The sequence below is a fragment of the Gymnoscopelus braueri genome, assembly GCF_963280865.1.
Source record: "Gymnoscopelus braueri genome assembly, chromosome: 13".
NCBI lineage: Eukaryota > Metazoa > Chordata > Actinopteri > Myctophiformes > Myctophidae > Gymnoscopelus > Gymnoscopelus braueri.
In genome coordinates this window covers 27,791,283-27,810,831 of record NC_137615.1, presented here as the reverse complement: position 1 = coordinate 27,810,831, position 19,549 = coordinate 27,791,283, and the positions used below count along the sequence as shown (strand labels likewise).

Sequence of the window (19,549 nt, the reverse complement as noted above, 5' to 3'; positions counted from 1 at the left end):
GTGAGACAATGGGGACTGAACAAGTGCACCGGTGGGTTGATCTGAGGTGACGGACATTCCGTCCATCCAACCAGATCATCTCAATAAATGTTGCCATGTCTACTTAATATAAGCGACTTTGGGCTTGTCTTTCTGTAAGTTGCTTGTAAATTATTGGTGGTTGCGGTTTTTTTGGGCTTGTTTGAAGTTGTTTCTAAAGAATAGTTGCTTATTTGGGCTTGTTTCTTAATGTTGTTTAAACCAGTGGTATTTGTCCACGGACCCCACTATCTGAAAATATTTTGTGCCAGGGACGGGGACCCACATGGGCCCTACAAGGGTTTGTGTTGTTAATTTTTTTTTTGAATGTTTTTGAAAAATTGCCTCTCTCCTTTGTTTTTCTTCTGTTTTTTAAACATCTTTTGGGCTTGTTTTCATAGACCTAGTTGCTTATTTCTCTTGCATAATCTGGCAACACTGGTCTCAATCTCGTTCCCTCGCCAATCACCGAAAGTCAGCGGAGAAAGCCGAGTTAAAGCGGAAACTACCGAAGGGCATCACGGATGTACAGAGGCTGCATCTTGGTGCGTCAGTTTGAAACAGAGGCTAGTTTTGCACGACAAAGTGAAAGAAATCTATAATTAGTTGTTTTCACGAAGAAGTAGGGAAATGGCACGCCTGGACATGCTTTGCGTCGTTGTTGTGCTGCTGATAGCACACTGTACTGCAATTATAAGGTAAATATTGCCGTTGGACAGATGGTTCCTTAACTTTCTGTGTTTGCTACATAAACATAAACACATGCATCCATAATGTTGGTATTTTGGATTCACGTGTTTTCACATTCAACGCTGAAATGTTTAACGTTGCATATTATAACGCCAGGGCAAATTACATACGTTTTTGTTGATTTAAATGTTTATAGTCTAGTCTACTATCTGAACATTGTGTGCCATAAAGAATTAAGCGCATCTTCTCTGTGCGCTACCGTGTCGCTTGCCAAGAGGAACAAGCTAACAACGCAACTTGTTGTATGTTCATATGTTCTTTTTGACGAGCGACACTCGTCAGCAGACTCAGCACGATTACACAGCATGGTTGGTTGGTTCTTATTAGCCCTGAAACATGACTGTCATGTGAACCATGCCATGGCTAGGTTGGTTCTAAAACACTGTTTCCCAAACGGTGGGTCGGGACCCATATGTGGGTTGCGGACCAATTTGTATGGGTCGCAAGTAATGTCTCCTGTTTTCAATTTCTTACATTTAAAAAATATAGATACAAAAATAATTTTAAAAAAATCATCAATTAAAAACAATTCCCTAAAAGTATTTAATAAATGCAATGAAAAAAATCTAATTTCCATAAATACATTAAAATAAATTTTAAGATGTAGTGAAAATAGCAGATCTACAAGCTCACAACACATCGCAATGTGAGCTTGTAGATTGGCTATTTTCACTAGTTTGGGTCCAGGGGAGACATCAAATTTCTCTTTTGGGTTTCGAGCTAAAATGTTTGAGAACCACTGTTCTAAAACGTTAGACCGCTAAGGTTAAACTATCATTGCTATGCATGTTTCTCCAGAGTTCCCCTTCATAAGACGAGGAGCGTGCGCCGCCTAATGAGCGACAATGGAATGTCTCTTGAGCAACTCCAGGAACTTGCAGTTTCCTCTTCCTCTTCCTCTGCCTCACGACCTGAGGACACTGCTGGCCCCCTCAATGCTGCCCCCAACCTGCCTGTTGAGAGACTCACCAACTTTTTGGATGTAGGTGTTGGTAGTCAAGAATTTAATTCACTAGGACTAAGAATAGTAGGGTTGTAGTACTCGAGACCGGTCTCGAGACCGCTTTTTAATTTACTCGGTCTTGTCTCGGTCTCGCCCATAATTTGACTCGGTCTTGTCTCGGTCTCGCCCATAATTTCACTCGGTCTTGACTCGGACTAAGGGACTCGGGACTCTGCCCCCACCGAGTCCACTCGAGTCCAAGACCAAGTCACTACAATGCAATTAAATAATTTTATTATACCCATATTATGAGGAGCCTATTCACATTAACATTCTAAGAGAGCTGTCTGGCGCTTATGGACAGCTGTCTTGGAGCGCATCATCTCGTGGTTGACAGCGCAGCAGCAGCAGCAGAACACACTCTGCCATGTCCCTCTAGTTTATATTATTTTTAAATTATTTCCATTAACAGCGCAAGCTTTCCAGGTGTTTATTTATTTATTTATTGTGTGTTCACTGTGTAGCCTGTGGTTGTTTTAATAAACGAGATTCTCTAAAGATGATTAGAGACGGCTTTCAGTAAGGTTTCCTTGCGCACATTATTGATTGCCAGTGGCTGACAGCGCGTGTGCGCATCTAATCACAAAACCCGAGGCTTGATCAACAGAAAAATATAGATTAATACATTTGACAAAATACAGCGAAATCCCAAAATTATTAGTCTTAATATCCAGTAAGCAATAGAAATGAACTGCAAACAAATTCAAAGTTATAGGCTATCAATATCACACAAAAGTAGAGAGAAGCTGTGATCTCACCTCACAAACAAATGGACAAGAAATAAATAATCCTTTTGCAAACAACATCCATGTTCTGTTTGTTTGTCAACAATGATCTAAATGGAAAGTTTATTTCAGCTATGTGACAGTTTGATATAGTTTGAGCAATTTTTGCTGTGCAGTACAGTCCTTGTTTAAGTTCATTGCCTTCACCTGTTGTTCTGCTGTGCGCAACAGGGCATATCTCCGCCAGGCCAGGTTTACCTACCCAGGCCATGAAATTCATAGGCAGTCATCGTAGCCAATTAGAATGAAATATGCTAAAACTGACACATGTACTGATACAGAACCGTCGCTGTTGGGTGGAAACCTTGTATGTTCCTTTTTTTTATTATTATTTAAAAACTGGTGAAAATAGCCAATCTTCAAGCTTCAATTATTAATAATTAAGAAATATTATATTTTAAATAGTGCAAAATCAACTAAAGTCATTGTTAGTGCAAGTTCAATAACATTTAATTTGAATGAAAATAATTTGTGGGGAAAATACATAAAATCTGTGAATCTAATGATCTAGAATCTAGTGATTCATATGACCCCTACTTCAGTCAGTGAAGTCCAGGGCTGAATGTGTCAAATATTGAGACCAATATAACTTAGTACAAATATTGGTCATTTGCCAATATGGGTTATATTACACAGATAGTTATACTATTCTTTTACTATATTAAAATAAAATCATCCTTAACCTTCAAATTAAATTCATTATGTCTGTGGACTTTAAAAAAAATGCCCTGGCATTTGGCCATTGTGCCCTAGAAAATGACAAAAGGCCAAGTGGCCTTGCCCCTGGCCTAAAATGATGAAATTCCAGGCCTGGTCACAATGCGTCATGGGACGCATTGTGAGCTTGTAGATCTGCTTTAAAAAAAAAAATATATATAACTACTGTAGCCTGTTATTATGACGTTTACATATTTTAAAACTGAAGATGCAAACGCATATTGAATGAAATCGAATTTTTAAATCGAATTTTTATGTCTCACCAGTGTTTGAAACACTGATTCATTGCTGGGGTGTGAGACTTGGTTGGTCAATAACTTTACCATTCACATGTAATTCAGTCATTAAAGTAGCACATATCGATGTGCTATGTAATGATGGCTCCTTGTCATTAAAGGGGAGTAGTTTTCATTGTTCTGTCTGTAAGGAACATTAATGTGTAATGATGATAATGGCTCATTGGTCAATTTGGTCATTGTTGTTTGGTCTAGGTTTACCATTGAGATGTAATTAATTCAGTAAAAATAACTAAATAGCTAATTGCTCTGCCATTCATTAAAAGATGCAACTAATTTTTGTCAAAAATGTCAAAATAAAAACAAAACAAAACTAGAAAAAGTGCTCCTCGGAGCACAGGTCTCCGCCAGGTCAGGTAGGTTATTGTTGCTTCCTGGTGGCACTATAACAGGCCAATGTGAAAAGGGCGGCATTTCTTCCTCTCTAGTGGGAATGTGTGTGGAAAATTTCACGGAAATCGCATGCTGCGTGATTTTTGGATAGAATCTGAAGGAGTAATAGCAACAAATTTGTTTTACAAAAGTCAGCCTCCTGGTGGCGCTCTAACAGGCAGATGTGAAAAATGCAGGGCAAGGGTTTTTCCTTGGCCTCTAGGGAGTGTGCAAAGTTTCCTGTGGCCTGTCATAGCGCCACCATGAGGCTGATTTGAACATTTTCTATAAAAAAATAAAATAATCTGGTCTCGGTCTCGACTCTGTCTCGCCTCCGGTCGGTCTCGGCCTCGACTCGGTCTCGCCTCCCGTCGGACTCGGTCTTGACTCGGACTCGACCCCCTCCCTGGCCACTCGGTCTTGACTCGGACTCGCCCCCCTTCGGACTTGGTACTGACTTGGACTCGCTTTAGGTGGTCTCGACTACAACCCTAAAGAATAGGATACCATTTCACTGAGTGATCTATGTATGCATTAGCCGCAAGCAACTCTTAGATTCTATTTTGAATATCTGGAATCTAGAGTTGCAATACCAACCCTTGACAGCCCATACATCCAAACAGAAAAGTCCTATCTGATGGTATTAAACAACGTTAAACTTGCCAACATTGCAGCTGTACGGAAAGCTTGAATTATCCTCTTTCTTTTTTGTTTTTGTTTAATGTGTTGGTGAGTTTAATGTCGTTTAATGCAATCAGATAGGACTTTTCTGTTTGGATGTATGGGCTGTCAAGGGTTGGTATAGTGCACCGAAGTCTGACGTAATTTTTACACATCCTAGGTTTGTCTACCTGGTTCGCGGTTTTCCACCCCCATTCTGAATCCCCATAGACGTATTTAATATCGCGTCAAATATAAGAACTGTGTTCCAAAAATAAACAAATGACCCTGCCGGTTTTACTCTTATGGATATGAAGCATCAACTGACGGTGAGAAAACGATAATGTTACTTCCGCCGAATTAGTAAAATTTTCGCCAAAAACGGACTATCAAATATAAGTGACTGACTTATCATAAACGATACAGAACCTCCTCCCTGACAATATCGCAGAGACAGTTTGTTTATTTTTGGACCACAATTCTTATATGAGACGATTAGATGACCCAATGTTATTCTCCATAGCGAAATTACTTTACGAACCTGGGGATGAACGAGTGACGTCAGGACTTCTGTACTCTATTGCAACTCTAGATTCCATTAAAAATAGAATCTGAGTTGCTTGCGGCTACTGTTCAGCCTTTGTGTTGGATCACAGGTGAAATTAATTGCATGCTTTAATTTCAAATCTTGTCTTAATGGCTGCTCTCACATGTTTAATGGTTTATGTTAATTCCTGTCCTCTCAGGCCCAGTACTATGGTGTGATAAGCATTGGCAGCCCTCCCCAGGACTTTTCTGTGCTTTTTGACACCGGCTCTTCCAACCTGTGGGTCCCCTCCATCCACTGCTCCTTCCTGGATCTGGCCTGTTGTGAGTTTGTGTATATATGTGTGACCTATGAATGGTTATGTGAGGGTGTTAAACTGGCTCGAACTGCTTTATTTGACACTTTTCTTGTCTATGTGTGTGATCATGTGAGGGTGTTAAACTTGTTCGGTTTTTATTTGACACTTTGAGTGTGACACAACTGCTTCCTGAAATAAGATTGATGCGTCAGCCATTTTACTTTATTTAATTTTTTTTACTCTTATTGCTTTACAAAAATATGTTCAGTTTTGTCAGTGGGATATTGTTGTAGTCTTTTGCTGCTGTTCTTGGCTCTGTCGCTTCATTTCCATGGAACATAGTAACAAAAAATGTAGGACAAGAATACAATGGAAGGATAGTTCTTGTCACTCGCTCTGTACATATTGGTCAATGTGTGGTTTTACTTCCATGGACTAACCATGTACTCTTAGATAATCAACAAATGTTGAATGCGTTTTAAGGATTCATATTCATATGATATTAAAGGCACAGAATGCTAACCCTGTATAGATACATGTAGCATAGTCAACATTTATAGGCATTGTGTTACATGCTATAGTAAATGGGGTTGACATCTGCAACAAAGTTTATAGTCAACTGTAACCAGTTGACTATAAACCATCTTTGCTGGTTTCTGACACAATCTTTCGATAATGTTCCAGTTACATTATTGGCATAGCCTGGCATTTGCAAGCTATAAAATAGTCCACTTTTTATTGAATTCTTACCCTCTCTGTACTTTGTTCTCTGTTCAGGGCTTCACCGTCGTTACAACTCCAAGAAGTCCAGCACCTACGTGCAAAACGGCACAAAGTTCTCAATTCGATATGGTCGAGGGAGCTTGTCTGGGTTCATTAGTGAGGACACTGTCTCTGTGAGTTAGAAACTCACTCACTCTCTCTTATTTACTTAATACATGGGCAATTGTTTGCTCAAATGCCACTAAAACGGGAAAATTGACCATAGTACATATTCAGTGTATATGTCACAGGGTGAATGGAGAACCAGGTAGATTGAAGACAGAGCGCTCGTTTTTAGGCACGGGGCTTCGGGCGAGGCGGGGCTTTTCGAGACAGGGTTTATTAGCGAGGCTCGCGAGGAGGAGAAGGAGTGTGAGCTTGTAGATCTGCTATTTTCAAAAGAAGGAGGACGCGGCGCTGCGAGGCGGGGGTTTATTATGCGAGGCTCGCGAGGAGGAGGAGCTCCTCCTCCTCCTTCTCCTTCTCCTCCTCCGAGGAGGAGAAGGAGAACGCGGCGCCAAGAGGCGGGGCTTTGATGCGACGCGGACCTGTCTTTTGTTGTTCCCCCCCACATAGCAACCAGGAAGCTACGCTAGGGGAGCGCTGAACACACGTTCACACGCACACGCACACGCTTGTCCACGACGGAGGCGCGCCGCCTTAGTAGAGCTTGAGGCCGAGGAGGCGCGCCCTCGCGCCTCCAGGCGCGAGTGCCCGCGCTGACCGGCCGATGCTCTACTAGTCGACACAGCGCCGTTCGAGTTGTAAACCGATAGGGACAGAATAGTTCTTTTCATGGATCACTGTGTGTGTGTGTGTGTGTGTGTGTGTGTGTGAGGGAGAAACTAAAACAAAAGCCAGCAGAACACAATAAAAGTATCTTAACAGTCCATTGAAAGCATGAGCGCGTGTGCGTGCGCGCGCATGTGTGTGTGTGTGTGTGACTGTGTGTGTGTGGGTGGTCGCAGCCATATGTGCTTGTGCACAAGCCTGGCTTGTGGCTCCCTCTAGTGTTTCTTCTACAGAATTGCTGGGTGGGTAAAAACGAGCGAGCCTTCTTCAATCACCCTGGTTCTCCATTCACCCTGTAACATATACACAACATCAACATCTACCACAGTGCATAGCATCATAACATTCCTTACCATTTCCTCATTGTGTTTCATCGATGTGTTTTTGTTATTTAAAAACTTCTCTCCCTCCTCAGATTGCAGGTCTGCCGGTACCCAAACAGCAGTTTGGTGAGGCAGTGAAACAGCCTGGCATCACGTTTGCCGTAGCCCGCTTCGATGGCGTTTTGGGAATGGGTTACCCTACCATATCTGTTGCTAACGTTACACCAGTGTTTGACACGGCCATGTCTAACAAACTGCTGCCACAGAACATCTTCTCCTTTTACATAAGCAGGTAGGCAAGATGATGATGGTGGAGATGATGATTATCATTATTGACCAGAAGTGGAAAATGGGTGCCATGTTAATATGGTCAATAATAAGATGAAGAAAGAATTGTGTTGTGCTTTTCATAGTGAGGCTCCCAAGTACCATTAACAAAGAATAAGGAGGACAAATATGTCCTGCAAACATCCAGCTATAATTATATTGCACTGCTCACTACTTAAAAACCTTATCTTATGATGGACTCATTGTAAAAATGATATGCTATTCTCAGCAAACCAGCTATGCTTATTAGTTCATAAAAACAAGCTAATTGATCAATAATCAGTGGCATGTTTTGAAAACAATCCGTTTTGTCTTCAACATAAGTTTACTAAATTATGTACTTTTTTTTTATTGGAAGGAAAACCCCTTTGAGATCATCTTGTTTTTGAGGGGGTCCTAATAATGTACCTTTTTAAAAATATATATATTATTGGAAGGAAAACACCCTTGAGATTATCTTGTTTTCAAGGGGGTCCTTATACCCCTAAATGAAGGACTGGAAAATGTAGTTTTTCAGCCATCAATCTACTGATTCCTTAGCACAGTGTTTTATTTGCTTCCTTGAAGTGTTTTGGCCTCTTTCTTTTTTTCAAACAAAAGTATGGGATTGTGTCAACTAAACGCGCATGACCACTGAATGGTATTCTTGCAGTGTTATGAATAAATGTGGTGTTGATTTGGCTAACTCATTCTCAGGGTAGATAAAATGGTGCCTACTGTGTTAGTTTGAACGTTGGCAAGGAGACTCAAGTTTGTGGTATTTGTAATCTAACTTCATGCTAGCTTCTTTTGTTCATTTCAATGGTACACTAAACCCCTGTCATCTGACCAGCAAGACATTTAGTCTGTTATTATGCTTTGTTATTAATAGCACCTTTTATTCAGCCTAATTTTTCAAATTCTCCTAAGAAACGACTTTATTTTGTCTATGGACTTTTTTATACAACACATAAAATAGGAAATATTTTGTTGAGTGACTAGTCTCAATAGTTGAGTGGAGCACAAACTGTGGGTCGTGAAACTTGGGTTGCAGTAGATATCTATTGGGTCGTGGAATCATGAAACGAGTTGCATGTAATGCAGTTACATGAGAAAAAATACTTGGAATGTACTAACTACTAGACTAATTAATTACCCAGTAATTTGTTGTTAAACTTGGACTCACAAGTTGCAGAACCAATCCAAAGTCTCTCCAATCCAAAATCCAGCCATCCATAGGTTTGTTTCAGCAACTACTGTACCTTGGATATTGATGTCCCCAGACGGATCTGTAGCCAGAGATCTGCAATCGTATGGCAACGGGAAGATTGAACTGAACTACGTTTTTAAGTTGATATTAATTTGTTACTTATGTACTTTTAAGATTAGGCTTTGTTGTGCCTTGAAAAACCTGAAGATCTCATTATGGGTCAAAAATGCATCTTGTTAGTCTTGAGTGCATGGAGAAATCTTTTTTTAATTTTGACTCATCACTTTGGCTTATTAGAGTGCAGAAATTCTAAAGCAATTTGCCAATAGATTTCTACTTTATTTTAAATTTTTTTCCCCCTCCTGTTTCCAGCTTGGCATCTCTGAGCACCTGTTTCCTGAAAAACATAAGCTCTAGGAAGAATCATAGAAAAAAATGTAATCTGTGCTCCTCTACACTTTCCTCTCTCTATCCCTCTTGTTCATAAGGGACCCAAAAGCAGCAGTAGGAGGAGAGCTGATGCTGGGGGGAAGTGATCCACAGTACTACACTGGAGAGCTGCACTATGTCAATGTCACACGCAAGGCCTACTGGCAGATTGAGACCAGCAGGTGGGAGCACTGAATCTTGGTCATGTCGGTCCAATAACCCCATTGTAAAGGGGAACTGGACCAATGTCATTTCTGTTGATGTCCTTTCAATTACTTTTTTTGTGAGTCGTGATTGCTGTTAACTATTGCATCTCTGTCCTCGCCAGTATCGAGGTGGGCAACCAGCTGACTTTGTGCAAAGCCGGTTGCCAGGCGATTGTTGACACGGGAACATCTCTGATGGTTGGCCCTGTAGAGGAGATCAGAGCACTGCACAAAGCCATCGGAGCTCTGCCTCTTTTAATGGGAGAGGTAGGAACATCATGTCAATACACTAACCTTATTCAGTAGGAGGCATCTAGGGGACATGGTGAAAGCCATAGGTTCAATCCCTGTTGCAGCGAGTGGGAAACTATTTAATGAGTGTATGTATGTTTTTGTTTCCCCCCTCATCTCAGTACCTGATTGACTGTCAGAAGATCCCAACTCTTCCTGTTATCTCCTTCAACATCGGAGGCAAGATGTTTAACCTGACTGGAGAGGACTATGTCATGAAGGTACAGTAGATGCAACTCCTCCTGGTTAACAGTGCTAACAGAGCTGATACCAAAGCATTAAAGCTTTGTTTGAAATGACAGAATTACCCCCCTGCCCCCCCATTTCCAATTCTAATTTAGGCATTTAGCAGATGCTCTTAATCCAGAGCGATTTACAGTAAGCAAGGTAAACACGAGTTAATACATAAAATACATAAGAATTGTAAAATGGGTAAACAAGAACCTATCATCTGTCTAAACAGTATAATATAAAAAAATCAATCTGTACATTGAAACTATACACACAATACGATGCCAGGTCTACAAATGAACCTGGCATCTGTCTACATAACATGCAATATAAATTACATTGTAGCCTTTGCATAAATCATCAAGGCTTGGGCAAGTATTATGGCAAGTGCTATGGGCTAAGGTGGAGTCCCCCCCCCCACCACCACCACCAACCTTAGGGGGGCCAAGGATACCAGTCAAAGTATATAGGGTTCAAGTGGTTAAATGATTTCCAGTGGCAAAACAAATGAATATATGACTCAGGACAGTGAAAACTACTGTAATCTGTTGGGATTCAATCTCACTCTGTTCCGTTATTGCAGGAGTCCCAGATGGGTGCATCCCTCTGTCTGTCAGGCTTCATGGCCATGGATATCCCACCTCCTGCTGGCCCCCTGTGGATCCTGGGAGACGTGTTCATTGGAAAGTACTACACAGTGTTTGACAGAGACGCAGACCGCGTGGGCTTTGCCCCTGCAAAGTAGGGATTGGAAACCCCAGAGTTGGGTGTTTCTGCGGTGTAAAGAACAAGATGCATCCACTTCTAATTTTCTTGTGGTAATTTGATAAACCATGCGCCAGCTCAATTTCCTTCTAAAGTAGTCCACCTTGTTTTTAATTCTGCTGCCTACTGTCTTAACAGCATTATTAGATTATTCTCTGGAGTGCTCCAGACTGTAGTTGGATGTCCTGCAGATTTCCAATGAATCGTTTGAAATTGAGGAGTATAAAATGGACATAAGCTATTGGCTTTATTGATACTTTTTTGTTAACACTGAGACGGTATAAATGCATCAGTCAATCAATGCATCAATCAGTCAAACCCAAATGGACATGCACAGATTTTCTTCTGGTGAGAGAGCAGAGGCATGAAGACTACTAGAAGATGGGTTGTTCTGACAAGATGAACAATGGCTGCAGATGTATTTCACCAAAGAACAAACGTTAAAGGGACACCTTCACCCAGTTCCTCGCTTTTGACTGCTATATGCTTGCAAATGTCCGATGACAGCACTGAATGAATGAAGACTCATTTATTTATTTTTTTTGGGGGGGGGGGCTACAATTTAGGTTTTGGAGGAAAAAAAACTTGGAAAATATGTGCTTGTGTATGATCTAAATATTTCCTTGTTTAGTGATAGTTGTGTTGTTTTGCTTGATGATCTCACACTGTATCGCTGTATCAGAAACCCACTTCCAGTTTGTAGTAATTGGCTAAATTCATTAGACACATTCAATATGTCGTCTTTGTACAGCTTTATTTTTAACATGTCAATGTGAATTTCCATACATTTCCATTTAATAAACCTTTTGGTTGTTTGAAAGTAAGAAGCGAACATACTTACGACCTAATGAAGGCCGAATGTCTACTGGGGGTGGTTTCATTTTCTACTTCAAATAAAAATGTTACCTTGTGATAAAAGTGCAAGTTCTTGATTTCTCAGTTGTTGACAGGACAGGCTGACAGGAAATGGGGAGAGAGAGATAGGGAGTGACATGCAGCAAAGGTTGTTGGGATTGGGACTCGAACCTGTGTTAGGCTACACTGAGCCTAGGTGCCTGGACCGCTACGCCAGCAGTCCAGGGCAGTTATTTTTTTAACCTGGCACCAGTTCAAAGATGTGACAACTTTGTTTTGGTATTTATTTTAGCCATTCACTGTGGACTTACTAAAACTGAAAACTTTCTTGTCTGCTAAAACTGAAAACTTTCTTGTCTGCTATCATGAAGGAAGCATACATTCTTTATCTGGTTCATGCGAAACGTACAGGATGTCTTTTAGACTTCCTGGGTGTATAGGTGACAAATTAGACCCCAGACCACAGAGAACATGAGCTGTAACATTTATTTGAATATACAAAGTGCTGTGTGAACCATCAATTCCAGAGATTAACTTGAAGAAATCTCACTAAAGCATTTACAAATGAAAAACGTCATGCAAGTAAGCACATGGCTAGGCTAAATACCACAATGTAGAGGTAGTGGTCTACTTTGGGTTTATTTTTCTTCAGTATAAAGGACATATTAGCAGGTGGCACAGTTACTCCTATTACTACATCACAGAAATTAATTTGGTGTGAAGCCTGATCTAAACTTTGTAGGGTACTCTGTGTTGCACACAGAAATGTCAGATCTACAAGCTCACAAGGCATGCTGCGATGCATTGTGAGCTCGCAGGTCTGCTTGTGTAACTCAGGCTTAAGACAGTTCTGCAAGCAAAGGAAGACTAGCTGCACAAATATCTAGTATTAAGACCCACTGTGGATTGATTGAGAATACTTATATATCAGTACATCCAGAACAAAGCACTTAATCAAGCACATCATGTGGTATTTCACATGGAGTATTGTTTCATTGCAAACATAAATATATATTTTTTGTTACAAATGTACAATAAATACAAAAATACTAACCTGTGTTTCCATTGTATTCTTTTTTTTTTTTTACTGCTTTAATGCTCTAGTCTAGAGTAAGAACTATGCTGACCTGTGTTATACAAGACAATCTTGACCTCCTTCAGGCTACGCTCACTTCTGTATTCTAAGGTCATGGAGAGTATTTCCTGTTGAATAACTGCTGAGCAATAGTGAGCTCTGCAGTTTTGCCTCAGTGAGAATATGAATAGATGTTTCAAGTCATTGTGACGACGAATAATCCGCAACTCATATTCACAGACCAGACCAGGGACCACAGGGTGTTGTTACTTAGAATAGATAACGTGCATCACAGACCAGATTGATCTTGGACAGATCATGATCTAGTCTAGTGATGCATCATCCATGAAGTGATCCAGATGTGGAAATCCAGACAGCTACAATCAGCAGGCTGGTATTGATCATTGCCATAGATCACAACACTAGTGACCGTGCGACAAAGATTTTATAGGCACAGTATAAGCCCACAGTAGTGTCCTTCTGACCATGCTCTGTGGACTTGAACTGAAACGAGCACCTGTACTGTGGGCACATACGCACACAACAAAGCACCAGCAGGCTACATGCTCACCAGAGTGCTGAATGAATTCAGACCAGGGAGACCAATTGACCATCACTGGGCGGCCATTTTGCTCTCACACCATTCACAGGTGGGAAACATCATCCCGTCCAGTATGACATAAGAGCAAAATGGCCGCTGTATGAATTATGGTCAATTGCTGATTTAAGACTATGTGAGGTGAGCTGAACAAAACAAGAGAGAAACCCCACAGTAAAAACCTGAGTTAAATATGTGAAAGGAACTTGATAAATAGCAAACACACATATGTTCTCCAACTAATAATACTCCACTTGATGTGTTAATGTGACCCTATACCCAACCAACCCAAACATACTGCAATATAGTCTCAACACATCACTGAGCTCAGCTAAAAGTATCGATTTGGTTGGACTTTTATTTGGAATTATTTAGACAATAAAATCTTCACCGCCTCCATGCCCGACAAAATCATGCCATGGTGGCTTATTTAGATATGACGAAACATTAAAAATTAATATAAGTCAGTAAGGTAATGGCAGTTCCAGGAAGAATCAATGGCTATGCTAAGTCTCTAGAGGAACATTCTTGTAGATAAGACTTTTGAAATCATATCTGTTCTGTTGTAATGTTAAAAATGTTACTGTGGAGGAGTTTGTTTCCTTAAGCCAACCAAATAGAAGCTTTGTACGGTATCAATCTCATAGCTTAAACACTCAAACGTTCACTTCCTGGCAGGCATGTATAATTTAAACGTTTTATGAAAGTTTTGGGGAGATGTATTCAACTATTTCATTATATGGGACCAGAGGTTAGACACTGAAATAGACATCACAGACAACTCCTGTGTGTATATTCACCTGATTGATTTCCTTGTCATCAGGGGACAACAAGCAAGCTGTACATTCCAGACATAAAAATCAACTCTTCTCTGAATTTAATGTCAATTAATTAAACCTAATAATTGTTCGGCTACCCTGGAGAGCCACAAAGCACACTTCTTGAACACAGTGATATAACCTTTTAAGTTTTGTTACACAAATTGAACAAGTTCCATAATAAGAAACCATTATCAAAATGCTTACTGAGCAGAGTAAGCTTTTCTTTTCTTGTGAAAATCAGATGATTAAAGAATATGGCTTGTCTTATAAATAGCATTTCTTTTCATCACAAGAATGAAAAGTCCTTCATATTAAATGTATTTGCTTTCGGGGGCAGTTTACACACCCACACTCATTACATTTCATCCATTGACATTCGGGCCGATGGAGAACAGACCTCGAAACCCAGCAGAAGACCCCACCTCAAAACCATATGGGGTATGCACCATCATAACCACCATGCCGTTGTACTGCATTACACACCTGCCCAGTTACAATGCATGCAATAAGCAGAGGATTGCCCAGCAACATAAATAAGAAATACCCAATTTTTTATTCAAGCATAAATTAGCATTGCATGTCATTTTCTCACATCATTCCTTTCACTGTTCATCCATCAACCAATGTGGTATTCAGCAGTCTATCCCACTCCACTAGTGCTTAAGAAGCAGATACACTGCTATTCCCATTATTAAAATGGCTTTTGTGAGAACCATGAGGTGCTATGGGCATTTAGGTTCATCTTATTTGAGGTTGAAGGGATACTTAGATAATCGTGTTGAGCATTTATGGATTGCTCGCCAAGACTAACAGACAGCTGTTGTTCTAAGACACGCTAAGTGCCAGTTACTGGATGCGTTACACTTTCTCACATGATGGGAATAAAAAAAATTAAAAAGTTCAGTCGATCCAGTAGACATGGGTTAGGATTCCATGCAGATGTTGCTGTCACAGGAACCTCATTATGACACAGAGACCGGCGCGCCCACTACAACAGTAGTGGCCATTATGTGCGGCAGAAAACTGTGTGGTGACTTGAATGCACCTATTTTAACTATGGAGATTCACCTCACACACACACACAGAGTCCCATTATTAGAGGGTCCTCAGGGTGTGGCTTGGTCCAGCGAAGCAGTCCTTAGCAGCCCCTCTGGGTCTGAGAGTGCACAGTAGAGGGTGTACCCCAGCTCATCCACTTCCAGTTCCGTGAGCTCGCAGAAAAGGTTGACTTTGGGGTTGAGGGCACAGGGCAGCCTCCCAGCCTCTAGGTGTCCTACTAGTGCACGCAATAGCTGGAGGAAGCGGTCAGCCAGTGCCTCATGGGTCCAGTCCCCTTCCTTTTCACTCAGCAGCAAAATGGTGTTAGTGAGCTGGCTGGCGTTGAGCCGGTGGAGAGCAGGGTTGAGCTTGCACACGGCCTTGGCCAGCTTCAGGCATGTGCAGCGGCAGCCGCCATCCTCCTGGTCCAAGGCCCTGAGTCGCGCCGTCTCCGACACGCGGAAGCTCTGCCGCCACAGGTTCTCGTGCCGCTCGGCGGCCAACCGGTGAGGTTTGGCGATCAGCGAGGTTCCGTCCTCCATCACAAGCAGTGGTAGAAAGTCCACATACAGCTTCCGGTCCGTCTCGTACTGGACCTCCAGGGTAAGCGTTTCCGAGGGAACCACGGGCCGGATGATGTAGTCCAGGACACTCCCAATCGCTGGCCAGTTGATGGAGCCGGCCACAAGCTTATCAAACACCTCCAGGACAGACTTGGGGGATAGGTAGCCTCCGACCATGCAGCGGTCCCAGTAGCTGCTTCCACGGGGGAAGTACTCTAGGTTCTCCCGGCGCACAAGCCAGAAACCTGGGACGTTCATGATGGTGTCCTCCCCGGGGATGGACGACCACAGGTTCTTCTCCAGGATCATAGGCACCATCAGCTGGGCATGGTCTGCAGTCACAACCTGGGAGAGATGGCAGAAGAGAGAAAAGGAAGGTAGAGGAGAATGGTTTACAGTGGAACATAGAGGCAAAAAGGGGGAAATGACTGAATAAATTGGAGGATAAATAAAAGTGAGGTGTATATTTGAATTCAGTTCATATACTACAGCAGGGTCCTATATTAAACGGCTGCCCGAATGCCCGGGGCATTCAGCCAACAAAAAAAAACCTGCAGGCAATTAAAACTTGTCTACACCTGCCCTGTTGTGAAAGTACCAATTGAGTGTGATATTTTGTTTTCGCACAATTTACTATTTGATCACATCCCTGAACGATGACATCTTTAAAATGAAAAATCTGTAATGAAAGACCCGTTGCCCAAGCTACAAGAGCAACATTGACCCTTCGGTTTTCACTCATTCCATACCTGCAGGTCATCGTACAGGCTGCCACTCAAGTACATCTCCCTGAGGGGCATGTCGGGCAGTTTGGCATGGAGAAAGATCCTGAGCTCAGCGCAGATATCTATGGCGGCCCTCCTGGCTGTGGCCTGCTCCTCGGTGGGGATGTTGACTTTCTCCTGGTAAAATCCCCACAGGCTCTCCTGCAGTGACAGACGCATCCGGGCCCGCAGCATGTCTGTGTGAGTTGCACCGCTGCCTCCCATACCTGCTCGGCCTGCCGCCCGCCTCATACAGTCTGGTACAGGAGTATTCAGAAGAACAAAGACTGAGCCTCATGTCTCTTGTGGAGGCGACCCTCTTAAAGGCACATGAAAGCCTAGGCTGATGTTGTATGTTTTCAAATTCAGGTTGAAAACTATTAAAAACATTGCGGGTTAGTAAGCAATGCAGCTGCAGCTAATAAAATGTATAACGGGCGTGTTAGATTTAGGTGTGCCCAGAACCATGGGTGTGCCAATGTGCAAGCATAGGCAGTAGTCAACAGTAGGCACACCTAAATCTAACAACACTCATTAATTGAATTAGCTGCCGCTGTGTTGCTTACCACACGGTGTACTATAACAAAACCTGCCATGTTTTACCCTGCTGTAGTTTTTAAACCTGAAATGGAAAACCGCCTAGGGTTTCTTTCGCCTTTTACATGGTAATATTCAATGCCCTTTCTTTTCACCATTTTTCTCTAATGGATTATGAGAGGCAAGGACCAGAGTGGCAAGGAGAGGATTGTCAGAATCTGACATATCTAATATAAAGTGTTCCTACAAATGCACATTTTACGGGACTATGGGTAATAGTAATAATCTGAGTCAATTCACTAAGACGACAAAAGCCCTTCTAGTGTCAACTAATTGAACTCAACAGCTCCATTATGTGGGGCTACAAGGATCGCCTATGACTACAGTAACTACAAACGCTACAGAGTCAACACCCACTGTAGAGGAAGAGCAATAATCCGTGAAACAGGCTGTCTGCCAACAGATTAAAAAACAAAATGGGACAAATAGTTATATGACAAAGCAGTTAATGATATGCAAATAATTGAACTATAATGTACGTACAAACACTGGGAAAGCTACAAATGTGTGCTTGTTATCATTTAGGATTAAGTTAACTCATTCACTGCCAGAACTTTTTTTTTTTTGCGTTTGCCCACTGCCAGAGATTTTTCATTGAAAAAAAAAAGTACTCAGGAGCCGAGATACAAAATGTTTAAGTTTTAAGTTAACAAGCAAGTGGATGGGAGTCTAGATCTTCAAAAAATCATATCTCCTTGGTCTTTGGGTTAAAAAAAAGATGAATAAATAAGAAAGAAAAAAAGTCGTTTTAGTCGTTCTTGGCAGACAGGGTTAAAGGACAAAAGTCGTTTTAGTCGTTCTAGGCAGGGAATGAGTTAAACATAATATCCATTGCACAATGAGATGGAACTATAGAAGAATGTATGACTAAGGCTGGACTCACAACTTCTGTCCTATTGGTTGGTGAGCGCTCAACCGCTTCACACTTGCACGCTTCAGCGCCTACAACATGCCGCAACGAGACACTCCGCCTCTTTTTTCTCATATAATGGAAGTGAACAAGGAAGCTGCCGCGTCTGAAGCATCTGACACAGATGTGTGAGTCCGCCCTAAGTCATCTGAAACTATTAAAACTTGCAATGAGGTTAACTGTCGTCCTTACTTGGTTCGAAGGCGTGTGAGGAGGTGGGCAGAGACTGTAGCGACCTGCTAACTGTAGATTTCATGTCATGGCTCAACACCCGTGGTGATGACCCCATCCAGCTAGGCTCCTCCCAGCTACGTCTACCTAGCGGCTCCATCTTGGTGGGGCTGGTGGGAGCACTAAAGCCCCGGTCATACATCTACACACAGTGAAATATCATGTGTTCATTTAACTCTTTGACTCTCTTTAAGTTCTCAAACACATTCTTATCTACAGATGTCTTTCTCTCCACTTACTCTTTTAACTGCTAGTGTTGCGATGCCAAGCATGGCTGCTCCTCCAACCCCAAGCACCAGCTTGGCATTGGAGAGCATGAAGTCGATAGCTGTGCCGATCCCATTGTCGTCTTTCTTCCCTTTACGATCTCCATTCACCCCTGCCATCCTTTGTCTTAAGACAGAGAAGCTAAACAGGCAGACAGAGAGAACGAGAGGAAAGGAAAGGACAGGCATGACTTTGCTTGTGTTTTTTTTGTTTTTTTACAAAGGACCTTTTTACCCAAGTCTTAATGCAAGATTTACTTAAATACATTGTTTACTAATTCAATCATGTTACTACAAGTGACCAGTGACTACTCTGACTGTTTTGATTATATACACAATCTATTTAAACCTACCAAATGCTGCTACATCAGCCCACCCAGTCGGCTGTGGAGGAAAAACTGGCCCCTCTTCAGCGCGTCCTCCTTGTCTACGGGCGCTGTCAGGGCCTGGCAGCGGCGGAACTCGCGGGCCACAGCACGGCGGTAATAGTTGCGGTCGGTGTACTGAAGGTGGCGCCCTGCACGGAGCAATGCTCTGTACAGCTCCAGCACCGCACTGTGTGACCAACCGCCCATCAGGGATCACTCACAAGGAGGTGGGGGGCACCCTGGCACCTGCGTGGCGGCAAGAAAGAGGTTAAAGGCATATTTACCATATAATAATGACTAACTATTCTGATCATAGACTGATGATGGATGGATGATTCACACTCTCTGCTGTTCTCTGCCCAGTGCCCACTATAGCAGAATTATGTACTAAATTATATCAACGACTATCAGATAAGGGTCCCTGAGACAAAAAATCTAATAAAATGGGGGTCTATGGCCTATAACAGTAAAGGTATGTATCAATGAGGGTCCTTGATATGAAAATATCCTTCCTGCTTGGGCATGAAAGGTGGTTCCATGGTTGCTAACAAAGTTCATCATAATATATTATCATATAGAATGATCTATCAATCTTGGGGTTGAGTTGCTATAGATTAATGGATGGATAAAGACAGGACAGAATGTCCCACAGTACCTTTTTTTTTACAGTCAGAAGCTATGCAATGAAGGAACACATACAGT

At 42.0% G+C, this 19,549-nt stretch overlaps 2 protein-coding genes across 2 annotated transcripts; one reads left to right on the top strand and one right to left on the bottom strand.

The window, feature by feature from the left end:
• Nucleotides 1-532: 532 nt before the first annotated feature.
• On the top strand, nt 533-11,681 carry napsa (napsin A aspartic peptidase). Its single transcript, XM_080447722.1, has 9 exons — nt 533-716; nt 1,567-1,750; nt 5,348-5,471; nt 6,224-6,342; nt 7,416-7,615; nt 9,328-9,450; nt 9,597-9,741; nt 9,888-9,986; nt 10,580-11,681. The coding sequence occupies exons 1-9, from the start codon at nt 649-651 to the stop codon at nt 10,739-10,741; spliced, it is 1,224 nt and encodes a 407-aa protein (XP_080303848.1). The 5' UTR covers nt 533-648; the 3' UTR covers nt 10,742-11,681.
• On the bottom strand, nt 11,316-18,969 carry mief1 (mitochondrial elongation factor 1). The gene is made up of 5 exons (XM_080447721.1): nt 18,833-18,969; nt 18,453-18,621; nt 18,175-18,355; nt 16,461-16,732; nt 11,316-16,056 (listed from the first exon to the last, which is right to left on the bottom strand). The coding sequence occupies exons 2-5, from the start codon at nt 18,597-18,599 to the stop codon at nt 15,217-15,219; spliced, it is 1,440 nt and encodes a 479-aa protein (XP_080303847.1). The 5' UTR covers nt 18,600-18,621; nt 18,833-18,969; the 3' UTR covers nt 11,316-15,216.
• Nucleotides 18,970-19,549: the final 580 nt, after the last annotated feature.

Coding starts and splice junctions, on each gene's coding strand:
- napsa (XM_080447722.1), top strand. CDS start 649: ATGGCACGCCTGGACATGCTTTGCGTCGTTGTTGTGCTGCTGATAGCA. Junction 6,343..7,415: donor TTAGTGAGGACACTGTCTCT/GTGAGTTAGAAA, acceptor CTCCCTCCTCAG/ATTGCAGGTCTGCCGGTACC. Junction 9,987..10,579: donor GAGAGGACTATGTCATGAAG/GTACAGTAGATG, acceptor CCGTTATTGCAG/GAGTCCCAGATGGGTGCATC.
- mief1 (XM_080447721.1), bottom strand. CDS start 18,599: ATGGCAGGGGTGAATGGAGATCGTAAAGGGAAGAAAGACGACAATGGG. Junction 16,733..18,174: donor CTCACACGCCTTCGAACCAA/GTAAGGACGACA, acceptor CTCCTGTACCAG/ACTGTATGAGGCGGGCGGCA. Junction 16,057..16,460: donor GCCTGTACGATGACCTGCAG/GTATGGAATGAG, acceptor CATCTCTCCCAG/GTTGTGACTGCAGACCATGC.